Here is a 13516-nt window from a genome sequence, read left to right on the forward strand (position 1 = left end):
CAATCTGTCCTCCTTCACCGATTATGATTCATATAAAATTGTTTAGCATTGACAGGAGAAATTTGATTTAAATCAGGTTTTAATACAAATTATTATCATTATCATACTGATAAGAAATAGTAACAAAAATAAAATTGCATTAGACATACAAAGCATAATGTGAAGCCAAACATGTTCATATTTACACATATCTCAATGTGCAGCGAGCAAACATGCTCTGTCAGATTTCAAGGCACTCAAGATCTATCCGTCTGTCAGTCCATGGGTGTGTCTGGGGGTAGGTTGATTCAGACAAACGGAAGTTAACCTACACAATAAGACTAATGGTACAAAGCATAAAATAATTGGCAAAAATAATTACATAACTAAAAAGGGGAGGGGTCCAGTTAGCAGTGAGGTTAGAAATAATAATCCATTCCATTTATGGACATTGGCAAATACATTATATTCTTTGTCTTATTCAGCACACTATAGTAGGGCTGTAAGTCAAACGGGGTAATGATCGTTGACAGTTTCCGAAATTGGATTCTGTTTGCGGCACTCTAGTCAATTCATTCTTCTATTTGGTTTTGAGTGTTTTGGCATTGTATTATGAGCCTAATTGAGAAATAAATCAAATGAAAGCAAGAATAGTTCAGGACTATGATTCTGAAATAATGAGATACTGTCGCTCTATACTCTCTGACTCCCCTATACCTTCTCCAACAAATATGAGGTCTGTGAAAGTTTCATTATCTTTGAAAATGTTGTCCCACTTTATATTAAGAGTCCATGAAAACTAAACAAGGACTTGGTAATATGTGGGCAGGACAGGTAGGTTATAACTATGTGGGCAGGACAGGTAGGTTATAACTATGTGGGCAGGACAGGTAGGTTATAACTATGTGGGCAGGACAGGTAGGTTATAACTATGTGGGCAGGACAGGTAAGTTATTACTATATCATTTTTTTAACCTTTATTTAACTAGGCAAGTCAGTTAAGAACAAATTCTTATTTTCAATGACGGCCTAGGAACAGTGGGTTAACTGCCTTGTTCAGGGGTAGAACGACATATTTTTACCTTGTCAGCTCGGGGATTTGATCTAGCAACCTTTGGGTTACTGGCCCAATGCTCTAACCACTAGGCTACCTGCCACCTCACTATGTGGGCAGGACAGGTAGGTTATAACTATGTGGGCAGGACAGGTAGGTTATAACTATGTGGGGAGGACAGGTAGGTTATAACTATGTTGGCAGGCCCGTGTGGCTCAGTTGGTAGAGCATGGTGTTTGCAACGCCAGGGTTGTGGGTTCGATTCCCACGGGGGACCAGTACGGAGAGAAATGTATGAAATGTATGCATTCACTACTGTAAGTCGCTCTGGATAAGAGCGTCTGCTAAATGACTAAAATGTAAAATGTAAATCCATATGTTTAGACACTTCAGTGGGAACCAAAAGAGATACATGGATGAAAATCTGTGGATAACAACTCTCCCCTTTTGTATTCCACACTCATATCCATACCTAATTGTACAAAAAACGATCAGATCGTAAGATATTGAGCCTGTCCCTTGGGTTTGGGCTAGTCTTCTGCTTCTAGTTTGCTGTCTTCTTTCGCAGGACAAAGTAGATTATACTGGAGATGAAGGTGAATGCAAAGGAGATCCAGGCCAGAATGAAGGAGTGGCCATACCAACCATCCGATTCATTCTTGTGAAAGATGTCTGTGTAGATGGAAGCAGCGATCATGATGCACAGGCCTGGAGGGAGGGAGGGACAAACATCAAGCAAAGACAGAACTAGTTGTTTAACAGGTTGAAGATTGAAAGTGTTCAGGGCAATACGTACAGGCTAGGAGCTGGAAGATGCCAGAGAAGGTGAATCTCTGTCCCTTTGACAGAGTGAAGAGCTGTCCCACAAACACAAACAGGCCAAGGGAAGAGAATATGCAGGCCAGAATGGAGCTAGCCTGCACTGCCTGGAGGTATTCTGTAGAGGGAGACAGAGACAGACACTGAGTAAGGACTATTTACAGAACAGACACACCCAGAAATCAACACCATATTAACGAAACAGTGTTGTGTCACGTTCTGGAATGCAGAGGTGAAAGGGGCAGTTCTGTTTTTTAGAGACACAATGAACGTATTTTAATCTGGAAAATTGTGTGCTAAGGAAAATTTATGAGAGGATTTAAGACAAGTTCATTTCATAGGTTGTAAAAGGGTTTCTCAGCAATCAAATAAAACACTTTATGAGAGACACAACATTGCTACATACATACTTTTGACCACACATTCACTAAAGGTCTACACACAGACTCACTGTATTTGTAATGCACTTTCAGTGTACGTCCTCAAGCAAATCTGAACCTCCCCACCAGCCCCAACTCTGTCTCTGATCCTGCCACACCCTCTGTTCAGTTTCCTCTATGAGAAAATGGCATTGTTCTCCCTCGTTGGGCAATAGAGTGCTTACTGATCAATCATGCTTCACACTGACAGGCTAGATGGGAGGCTTAGTCTGACAGTTGTTATGGAGCTTTACCCTGAATTCAACCAAACCTCCAGTGCAGTAAACCCACATCCTGGAGAAACTACACTGTTCCTGTTTCTGTGCTGGAAAATGTGTATCTTGGGGTAACTTGAGACAGAATTTTTTTTTTTTTATTCATGTGTAGGTTGATATTTACATATACTGTATATCCAGGAGCAATGCTAATTTCCTGCAGTGCTGTTTTTTTTTCACAGAGAATGTTTCATTACATTTTAGCTTAGCAGTTCAGTATGGCCCAGGCTTACCTTGATGGTAGTAGCTGGGGAGATCGTTGGAGCTCCAGGTTCCATTGGTCAGTATCCACCTGGCCCACACATCAGTGGACACGATTTTTGTCATCCACCAGGCCTGGACAGGACAGAGAGGAGAGATAGTCAATGGACATCCACAGGTTCATGTGTTGTGTTGTAACATGCATTTGGATGTCCAGGCACAGGGATAACAGTCAATGGGTGGAATGTACATGGGTAGAACGTAGCAGCATACCACAGCAGACAGGTATGCTCCTCTCACTATGACAGGCCATTTAACACTCACTGGAATCCCACATACGAACAAGAGCATGTATATGCAGCCACATTGTTGACGATAACGCACAGGTACACGGACACCACACACACACAAACACACACTCAGGGTGATGAAACACTGGCCAACCGGTTTGTCACCTATCTTCTTTCAGGGGTGAGAGTGATCTCAGAAATGTAGTCCAGAATACCAAAGTGGAACACACAGAACAGCACCAAAGGCCTGAGCCGATGAGGGCTAACATAGCATGCTTTCATCTTTTGATTCAACACCCCATATACATAGTGAAAGAGACGTGCACTCATGTGTAGCTCCACAGGGCTATGTCAACATGAAGACAACTAAGTGGAGGAGCAGCAGTGGGGGATTACTTACATTGTCGATAGTTGCCACTAGGAGGAGGATGATGCTGGTGAGGTGAAGGAGAAAGATTCCGGCTAGAAGAACCAACATGATGACTGAGAGAAAGACAGAACAAGGGAGAGGGAGAAAATGTATACATTTTGTTAAAAGTTGGTCAAACACTTCCTCATTCTATACCATATCAAATAAAGGGATACTGGGGGACACAGACACTGTCACAGGGCTTAACATGAGTGACATGAATCAGATACTCTATTGTTTTGTACTCTTGCTGTACAGTGTCCTTTGGTTTCTTGAAAGTTGCTTTAAATCTCATGCATTTTTATTATTAAATATTATTAGATATGGATGTTGACAAAGGCTGCACTGTGTGGCTTGGCTTCAGCACTTTGAAACAGGCAGTCATTAATGATGGAAGGCCTGAGTCTGCACCCCCTCAGGGTGCGGCTTTAGAACTCTTGAATACCATGGGTTATAGCCACACACACTAACAGAAATGGAGGGACGCTTGATAAAAAATGAATCTAAAAGGATTCCGAGGAAGAGATTTGAGATAGGACACAGTGATTGATCAAGCGAGGTAGTGATAGCCCTGGGAAACAGAGAGCGAGAAAATCTGAGGGATAAAGGGGGAAGTGTTGGCAGGAGATGAGTTGTAACTTGTTTGCAGCTTGCAACAAACCGCCACTCCTTAAAATAACTGCACAAAATACCTACTCCCCTGCCTGCCCCACCTCCCCCAAATAAACACCCACCTTAACCCAGGGGTTCTCAAACGTTATGGGGCCGATAGTAAACTCCTCATGTACCCCCTCCCCCATAATCAGAACACAACTCAAGTTAGGTAATAATAGCATACAAGGAGTATTGCCATGACTTTGGCAGTGCATGGTCAGACAAAGCAAGTTTTGGGCCCTAGGTTGGAACATTTTAAATGCTTGCCTCTTGCCATCGGAGAGAAAACGTTGCCGTTTCCAAGCTAATTTCATGCAAATCTACAGATTTTGTCATGTGGCAGAGAGATCTTTTGTTGTTGCAGCTTTTAAGCTAATATCCTACAATTCTACACATTTTTCTATGAGGCAGAGAGAAAGACTTTGCAGTTTTAAAGATTAAATTACACTGCATTTATGTAAAAGTATTGTGAATACCAATATCCCTGTGAGCTTCCCAGGCCCATGTTGCTCAGGGTTAAGAACATATTGTAGATTAATAATATTACAACCCATAAACTTACTCCACGGATCCCTTGGACATTTTTTTCATTTTTAAATTGTTGTTGTTAGTAATATTTATATAATAAAATGAATGTTATATATATATATATATATAAATACACACACACATATACATACACACACACACACATTTTTTTATATATATTTTGAGATCTGGTTGCGAACCCACTGCAAGCCATTGTTAGTCGGTTTGAATGACCCCACTTTGAGAACCCATGCCTTAACCAATTCAGATTAACTAGGCAGCTCAACTCAAAATATTGATAAACGATCTCAATTCACGAATTATAATGGCCATTATTTGATTTGTTCATTCAGTAAAGATCATAAACAATACAAAAAAAGCTGAATGACTGTATGAATGGCCATTGTCAGTAGAGAGAAGGCGAGGTTGCTTGATGCTTGTTCTTCCTAAATACAATCATATTGTGAGAACTACTCACGGATACACTTTAGAGTTCCTTCCCACCCCTACTACTAGCAATAGAGCGGCTTGGGATCTGGTGGGTGTGGAGAGAGCGAGGCGAGAGCCCATCTGGAATGCACCCTCTCTGGGATAAAGGGCTGGTCTGGGTTGGGTCCAGACATGTGATCTACATCAACACTGACCCACCCCAAGTTGTTTCCCACCCATGTACACTTCAAAATTACTGTAATTGGGAACAAGTACTTCTTAGTTAGCTCAACTGTGTGTAAACATTTGAGTACACAAAAGATGGTCTGTGTAATTTCTCATATGAGAGCTTCTCATCTAAGTGCTGAAGGGACAAATAAAGAGGAAACTCGAGCTAGTCTTAGACAATTAAACCTCTGACTGTCTGAGCTGACAGCTGCTGAGGGAAGTTTAGCCCTGTTCTGTTATGTGAAGGAAATACAAAGTACACCCTATCCAACGTCAGCAGTTTGCCAGAGTCACAGAGAGTAAACACTGAATTCATGACAATCTCCCTGCCTTCTAGGATGGAGCATAGTTCCATCATGAACTCAGCTATCTACCAGAAATTACAGGACAGGTTTCATGGGCTAAAGTGTGTGCATTATGAACTTTAACTAAATGTATACTTAAAGTTTCAGAATTTCAGTGCATTTGGATTTTCACCTTGTAATGTTTGTTTCAGAACCAGCTACCTGATCAATTACCTGAACACGCCCACACTGAACTTACCTGGCAAAGGAATAAACTACCAGTATCACTTGCACTACAAAAGACGTGCTAGCTACAATTCTAATTCATTTACGCCCCTACTGACTGTGTGCAATTTTATTAGTCTTAACAGTAATAAAATAGAAGGCATGCATATAGGCTTTTATATAGGCTATTATCATTTAAAAAACACATGACGAGCATGTCAAAGAGTTGAGAGTTCTGAAGGAGAACACAAATGTTCAACTTACTTTTTGATGGTAGCCTTTCTGTTGAAGCCCAACTCCTTCTGCTCTCTATGTTCCAAATGTCAGACTCAGCCCTCGCCGCCAAGGCACGCACAAACACTCACAACCACACCTCCACCCACTTCCCTCCCTCTTTTCCTCGAGTCCACACCCCACCCAAATCTCTCACTCCTTTTTTCTATCTCTCTCTCTCCCTCCGTTTTTCTCTCTCCCTCCGTTGCTCTCTCGGTCTCTCTCTCACATGCATGCAATTACCCAAAAGCCACTATTTCAACAACTTTGTGGTGGTTTATTTGTTTTTCATGCTCTAGCTATGTCTTTGTCACTCTGTCTATTTAGGCCATTATATCCATGAGTACTCAGAGGAAGCACACTGACTCACCCACTGATGTTTGGGGAACTCCCAAAATATTGTCATGAATTCAAATCCCTGCTGCCATGGAGACTCAGTAGTAGCCAGAGCGACCACATTGTTGCTGTTGTATCTCCACACACTGACGTGGTGGGTGTAGTGTTTCTGCCTGATCCCCACCCACTCTCTCCATTCCCCCTCCAAAGCTCTCTCTCCGGGAGGATAGTCAGGATGAAGGAATGTAGTTGGTTGGGAGGGAGGGAGGGAGAGGAGGAGGTAACAAGTGCAAGTCATAGCCTGAGAGAGAGAAAGAGAGAGATTGTGTGTTTGCATGAGAACGAGTGAGAGAAACCCGTTTCCCACTAGTTCACCTCATATTCACACTTGATTGATAGATATAGTGCACTATCTAGGACAATAGTCTGACAATATAAGTAGAGGGAAAGAAAACGACTTCTATTGACATGTACTGAGGTAATGTGCTACATACAGAGTGCTTCAGCAGCCTCAGGGGATGTCACAGGGTAATGATAGGGTTTCAGACATGTTTGGCCAAGTGACTCTCAGACCTCAAAGTATTATCCACTGGGCACGTCACATACTGGTTATTGGTGGATACGGTTCCACAAACAGCATTCCTCACTTGGGTCAAAGTCAAGGAATACAGAGCAACCTCTAAAGATGTACTGCGGACTCCCCACAACCAACACTAAGGCTGTGACTGTCACAAAGCCAATAGGATACACCCTTGCCCCTAGAGGGACAGGCAACTCAAATACTGGGCCTCACATATAGAAAATTCAGAGAGGGAATTTAGAAATGTTGTCTAGCCTGCCTCTTCCCACGGTGTATTGACCCCACCTACCTGGCAGGTGAAGTAAGTTAGCTTGGGTACAGTGTGGCCTACTATTTATCCCTGCTGCCCCTGTCTGCCTATGGAAGCTGGTCCCGAGCTAGGCGGGGCCCCAGTGAAATTAACAAATAACATGCCTTTTGAGAGGACCAATGGGATCGTTTCATCAACAATCAGCCCTTTGTTTCCCTTCCTTAATCAAAACTGGAAAAACCAGAGCCCATAAAGCAGGGGTGTCAAACTCATTCCAGGAGGGCTGAGTGTCTGCGGGTTTGGTTTTTTCTTTTCAATTAAGACTTAGACAACCAGGTGAGGCGAGTTCCTTACTAATCAGTGACCTTAATTAATCAATCAATCAAGTAGAAGGGTGGAGTGAAAACCTGCAGCCACTCAGCCCTCTGTGGAATCAGTTTGACACGTGCCCTAAAGGCAGACTGGAACAGTTGTGATATTGTTTGAATTGAAGTGTTGTATGTACAGTATTAATAACGAGTTCGCGCCTTCATATTCAAGGCAGATCTACAGCGTGGCCGTGGCTCACCTTGTCTTGTGTGGGATGAGAAGTTCGAATGCGTGGGTTACTTCTGGGAGCGCTGAGAAAGACCACGCCGCTTGTGACTCAACGCTGAGGAACTCCCAGGGCTGCTCACTGACAGAGTATTTCCACACGGCCGTGTGAAACAATTCCAGTGTCCACATGCCAAAGGGAGTAAGCGTGACCATAAGCACGTCGCTTTACAATGGTAAAATAATCTGCTGTGGTTAACTGTCATTCTCCCCGGTCTCTGCCTGTCTGAGTCTGCCTACAGCAACATGACTATCCTGGATGTCTGATTGCTAGGTTTAAATTTAGAAAGACAGCAAGGGGATTTGCTGAGTAATTTTAAAGAGAACTGTGTACTGTTTAATGAGTCAGAACAGATAATAGCCTGTATCAAAAAAGTGTGTTGAAACTCTCACCCTACCCAGTGTTGCCTAATTGGGATGAGGCTATTGGGATCTCACTCATCCCTTCACTCCCACTTGTCGCTTAACTGGTTTCCTATACAGGTAAGGTACACACTGATGTCATGGTGCCGTTGTAACACACATGATCACACCCTTCCGGCCCTCGGATGAATGTCATAGCCAGACACATTCTGACACACACACACACACAGTGGAAGCTGAAAGGAGCTCCCTATCCTACAGGGAATACTACCTGGATCAAAGGAGAAAATGGACCGTCTAATTCTATGCCTGCCAGTCAATGTTCCCTCTAATTCTTTTCATCACTTAGCAAGTTTCAGGTCTGCTGAAAGCAAACTTGAAAGTTGTGAAAATTCTGTGCAACTTCCGGCGTGCGTTTACTGTGAACACCGAGGTTGTACCTGCTTTAAGTTAGTTCTAACAGTGGTCAAGTAGACTACTGTGGCTATTTAATGTAGGCCTACCAAAGTGGCCTACCATCAAAAACAATGGAGAAAATGCATCACATAACATTTTAACATGGTAATAGCTGTTCTGTCGTTCAGCCTACAGTAGCAGCTAATGTGTGGTGTTCAATATAGGCCTACATTCCATGAGACTTGAAAAAAATATGCAGGGCTTGACATTAGCCTGTTTATACACTTGTCCTTGTATTTTTTGATGCAAGAAACCACTTTACAAAATAAAATGCATTATTATTCTCATCCCATTATTACAGAGAATCAGACAAATGTTGCTGCCCTCTGCCTATTGGCTACTTAGCTTATTCAAGCCTGTCTCAAAATACAACACCGCCCCTTTAAGACCAAAAAGGCACTTAAACTGACTTGCTTTTCAAAGATGTCTAGAAATGCACACGTTTTGCGCTCTTGTAGGAAGCAATCACTCCCCCATTGCTGACTAGAAATGATCTATAACGGGGCTAATAACTCACTAACTAGCAAAGGATATGAACAAATGTACACGTCGCTACATGCAGTTCTCGCTTTGATCTCAAAACAAGGGCATCTGCTCATGCTGTAAATACAGTCTAGTTCAAAGTGAACGGCACAGATCCATATATAGCAATGGTCTATTTGCATATAGGACTACTGCAGCTCTGATTGGTTATGGCACACTGGTCTGTGTAGAGTAGGGGCCTGAGTCACGCATGTCAATGCAATAGAATCCGACTCCGATGCTTTCGGCCTACAATAAAATCTCTTGCATAGTTCGTTTTGCATACTAAGTCTTGTATAGTTCATTTTGTTTCAGTATGTTGCATTGAAAGTGGCTAATATTGCGTTGATTTGATCACAATTGCCACAGTAAATTGAAACAGTGATTGTGTTAACTAAGGGGGGAAACTAGAAAGTTGAGTGAAGTTTAATCTCGTGCTTCTCTGCACGCTGATATTTCTTCTGCGTGGCAGTCCTGGGGAGCTGCACGCCCACACACGTGCTCACAGTTTAGAGGGAACATTGCTGCCAGTTGAAAGATACTACTCCCATGATCTACATGTTGTTTGCATGCTCCTTCCACATACATTATTCTCTGTAATGCACAAGTAATTCACAAGCAAGATCAAGCCCCTTGAAACAGCCCAGGTGCAGCTACCACCCATATTAGTGTAGCGAGGGCTGCTAAATCTGCTCACTCCCTCCATTAGAGATCCCAGGGACACAATTCAGGCAGAAAGATTCAAGAGGAAAGTGTAAAGTAGTAGGGGTCTGTGATTATGTGGTGAACCTGGTAAGCCACCGGAGAGCCAGCCAAAGTAAGAGACGTATGAGCCTAATTAAGGTGGAGCAACATTCAGGTCAGCCAGGTGCCATCATAGGTCAGCCAGAAACAGGTAGAGTTGGACTAGGTCCTAGGACATGTACATCAATGTGATTTTATGTAAGCCTCGAAACTAAATGATATCATTATGCACAGAGTACATGGACATCCTGTGATTTGTGTTACCCTTTACGTGACCAGAATTAGAATGCCATTTTAATTGCTCTGTCATCATCATTTTGGTTTCATGAGATTATATCTACTTTTGCATAACACTGATTTCCCTGGGGATGATAGGGACAGTGATCAGTTGAGGCCTGTAACGGCAAAACTATGGCAGTCTGTGGTTCCTTTAGATTCGTCTGGGGTTTCAAAATGCTCCCCACGTTTAAAAAAATACTACAGTTTCCTATACAATACTACAGTACTTACTATAGAATGATAAACTGTATTATACTGTAGAATACTATACTGTAACTGTAGTATCCCTCGATAATGTGTAGTACTTACTATATAATGTTGAAGTATACTGTAGAACAGTATAGTACATTTACATTACATTTAAGTCATTTAGCAGACGCTCTTATCCAGAGCGACTTACAAATTGGTGCATTCACCTTATGATATCCAGTGGAACAACCACTTTACAATAGTGCATCTAAATCTTTTAAGGGGGGGGGGGGGGGTTAGAAGGATTACTTTATCCTATCCTAGGTATTCCTTAAAGAGGTGGGGTTTCAGGTGTCTACGGAAGGTGGTCATTGACTCCGCTGTCCTGGCGTCGTGAGGGAGCTTGTTCCACCATTGGGGTGCCAGAGCAGCGAACAGTTTTGACTGGGCTGAGCGGGAACTGTAAATACTCAGTATTATCCCCCCCAACAAAACACTTTAGTAAATATTACAGTAATGCCCGCAAAAAATAAGTGAGAAACCTACATGCCAAGTACAGACCAACCTGTTCCCTACAGGTTATAGAAAAGAGTGGAAGCTCTGAGCTATCTGTTCAGACCCCAGTCCTACTGTCTAAAGGTTATGGAAAATGTGATCTTTTAGTATTTCTCCAGTAGGTTTCCTGAAGGAGAAAGCCTCCACATCTAAGATAATAAAACAAAAACACTATAGTAAGCTAAATACTACAGTAATGTCTACAAAACACTACAGTAAATACTACAGTATACTACAGTCCGCAAAAACACTACAGTACATACTACAGGCCACAAAAACACTACAGTAAATACTACTGTGTACTACAATCTGCAAAAGCACTACATAAATAACTATAGTTTATACTACCATTTTCTTTTACTACCGTATTTATACTATAGTTAACTGGATCGAATCCCTGAGCTGACAACGTAAAAATCTGTCGTTCTGCCCCTGAACAAGGCAGTTAACCCACTGTTCCCCGGTAGGCCGTCATTGTAAATAAGAATTTGTTCTTAACTGGCTTGCCTAGTTAAAAAATGGTACAAAAAATAATAAATACTACAGTGTACTACAGTAAATACTCCAAAAACACTACAGTGAATACTACAGTAAAGTCCGCAAAAACACTACAGTGAATATTATAGTATTTATACCATAGAATACTATAGTATTTTTTCATGTGGGTCCCTGCAAGGGGAATTCCAACAGGTCTTAAAGCAGTCTGTTGTTTTTTTTTAAGAAGAAATTGTAAACTGTCGGGGATAGTTTTAAGGGACATGAAGCCCAATGTAGTAACAGAAGACAGATAAGAAATGTAGCCGCTAGTTGTTTTGGTTGTTCCAGCAACTGTTTACATTCAATACAAAAAAAATCCTGATATTTAGTGGAGCCGCCCGTTTCCATGGTGACTGGTCAGGGTTTTATTCTTGATCCACTCCCTCTCTGTCACTTCCACCCTGTAGCTCTTTTTTAGATCTCACATTATTGCTACATTTCACTTAGTTTGCACATGATCTACCCTCGTCCAGCTCCTCTGACTGTTTTGTCCCTCCTTTTCCTGCTCGGCCCTCGTTTACCACCCCCTCTCCCTCTTTTCTCTCAATGAAATCCAGACATACATATTTTTGCTTTGAAACGTTGAAAAGAAAACAACTCCTGACTGTTGGTAGCTAGGCAACTCACAATATGACTCATCACTCTGCCGCGCCCATCAACCCCCTCTCCTCCCCTGTACACTCTCTTCATGTAGCCTATTGAACAGTGTGGTTCAGTTAGACAGTGTACATTATGCTCAGTTTCAATGAAATCCCTCTTACTTACGGGTCCTTCTTGAATATTACAGTAGTTAGTATGCAGATGCCTGATAAGAGGAAAGTACAGTGGAATTAGTTTTTGTTTTTCACTGTCACTCTTAGGCCTACTGTTGTCCGTACAATTCATGCCACTGTACAATTTGGTTGATAATGATCAACATTGATGTTGTCATATGGTGGCACAGTGTCACTATGACAATAATAGCAATGGTTATAATGATGATATTACAAACGAAACACTAAATAAAATCCCTATGATGCACAAATTTGCTAGATTATTCCAAGTTGATTTCAGGGCAATTTCCACACAAAAAATATCCCAACTTGTGCCAACCATGAATGAGAAACCTACATGTCAAGTATAGATCACATGTTGTATTCCCCACAGGTTACAGAAGAGAGCAGAAGAGCTGAACTACCTGTTCAGGCTCCAGTCCTACCTACATACAGGTTACAGAAGAGCTGAACTATCTGTTCAGGCTCCAGTCCTACCTACATACAGGTTACAGAAGAGCTGAACTACCTGTTCAGGCTCCAGTCCTACCTACATACAGGTTACAGAAGAGCTGAACTACCTGTTCAGGCTCCAGTCCTACCTACATACAGGTTACAGAAGAGCTGAACTATCTGTTCAAGCTCCAGTCCTACCTACATACAGGTTACAGAAGAGCTGAACTATCTGTTCAGGCTCCAGTCCTACCTACATACAGGTTACAGAAGAGCTGAACTACCTGTTCAGGCTCCAGTCCTACCTACATACAGGTTACAGAAGAGCTGAACTATCTGTTCAGGCTCCAGTCCTACCTACATACAGGTTACAGAAGAGCTGAACTATCTGTTCAAGCTCCAGTCCTACCTACATACAGGTTACAGAAGAGCTGAACTATCTGTTCAAGCTCCAGTCCTACCTACATACAGGTTACAGAAGAGCTGAACTACCTGTTCAGGCTCCAGTCCTACCTACATACAGGTTATGGAACATTTGCTCTTTTAGTATTTGTCCAGCAGGTTTCCTCAAGGAGAAAGACCCCACTTCTATGTCAAAGATCTAAAAACAATACAGTGAAGTAAATAATACACTACTCTGCTAAAACACTATGGCGAATACTATAGTATATAAATATAGCAATACTGTAGTATTATGTCATGTGGGTTGGTACAAAAGCAGGTTTCCTAGCCCATACATTCAAAGGTGAAACTTGATTAGGGTCAGGTTCACCTCTCAGCAATTGCTGATGTTCTTATGCTACAGCAGATGATGGTTTATTTTCCTACCATAATAACAA

General features: G+C 42.0%; 1 protein-coding gene and 2 non-coding genes across 4 annotated transcripts; 2 read left to right on the plus strand and 1 right to left on the minus strand.

Moving 5' to 3' along the window:
• Nucleotides 1–61: 61 nt before the first annotated feature.
• On the minus strand, nt 62–6575 carry LOC106601205 (epithelial membrane protein 2). Of its 2 annotated transcripts, none has more exons than XM_014193213.3 (5): nt 6438–6575; nt 3438–3520; nt 2780–2882; nt 1830–1970; nt 62–1741 (listed from the first exon to the last, which is right to left on the minus strand). In XM_014193213.3, the coding sequence occupies exons 2-5, from the start codon at nt 3513–3515 to the stop codon at nt 1578–1580; spliced, it is 486 nt and encodes a 161-aa protein (XP_014048688.1). In that variant the 5' UTR covers nt 3516–3520; nt 6438–6575; the 3' UTR covers nt 62–1577. The 2 variants fall into 2 exon arrangements, with proteins under 2 accessions (XP_014048688.1, XP_014048687.1); XM_014193212.3 differs by lacking the exon at nt 6438–6575 and adding an exon at nt 6059–6215.
• Nucleotides 6576–11027: 4452 nt separating this feature from the next.
• LOC123741938 (U7 small nuclear RNA) lies at nt 11028–11080 on the plus strand. Its single transcript, XR_006769462.1, has one exon. It is a non-coding gene; the product is annotated as a U7 small nuclear RNA (small nuclear RNA).
• Nucleotides 11081–13206: 2126 nt separating this feature from the next.
• Nucleotides 13207–13262, plus strand: LOC123741935 (U7 small nuclear RNA). The gene has a single exon (XR_006769459.1). It is a non-coding gene; the product is annotated as a U7 small nuclear RNA (small nuclear RNA).
• Nucleotides 13263–13516: the final 254 nt, after the last annotated feature.

Source organism: Salmo salar, chromosome 03, assembly GCF_965601325.2.
Source record: "Salmo salar chromosome 03, fSalSal1, whole genome shotgun sequence".
NCBI classification, from domain to species: Eukaryota; Metazoa; Chordata; class Actinopteri; order Salmoniformes; family Salmonidae; genus Salmo; species Salmo salar.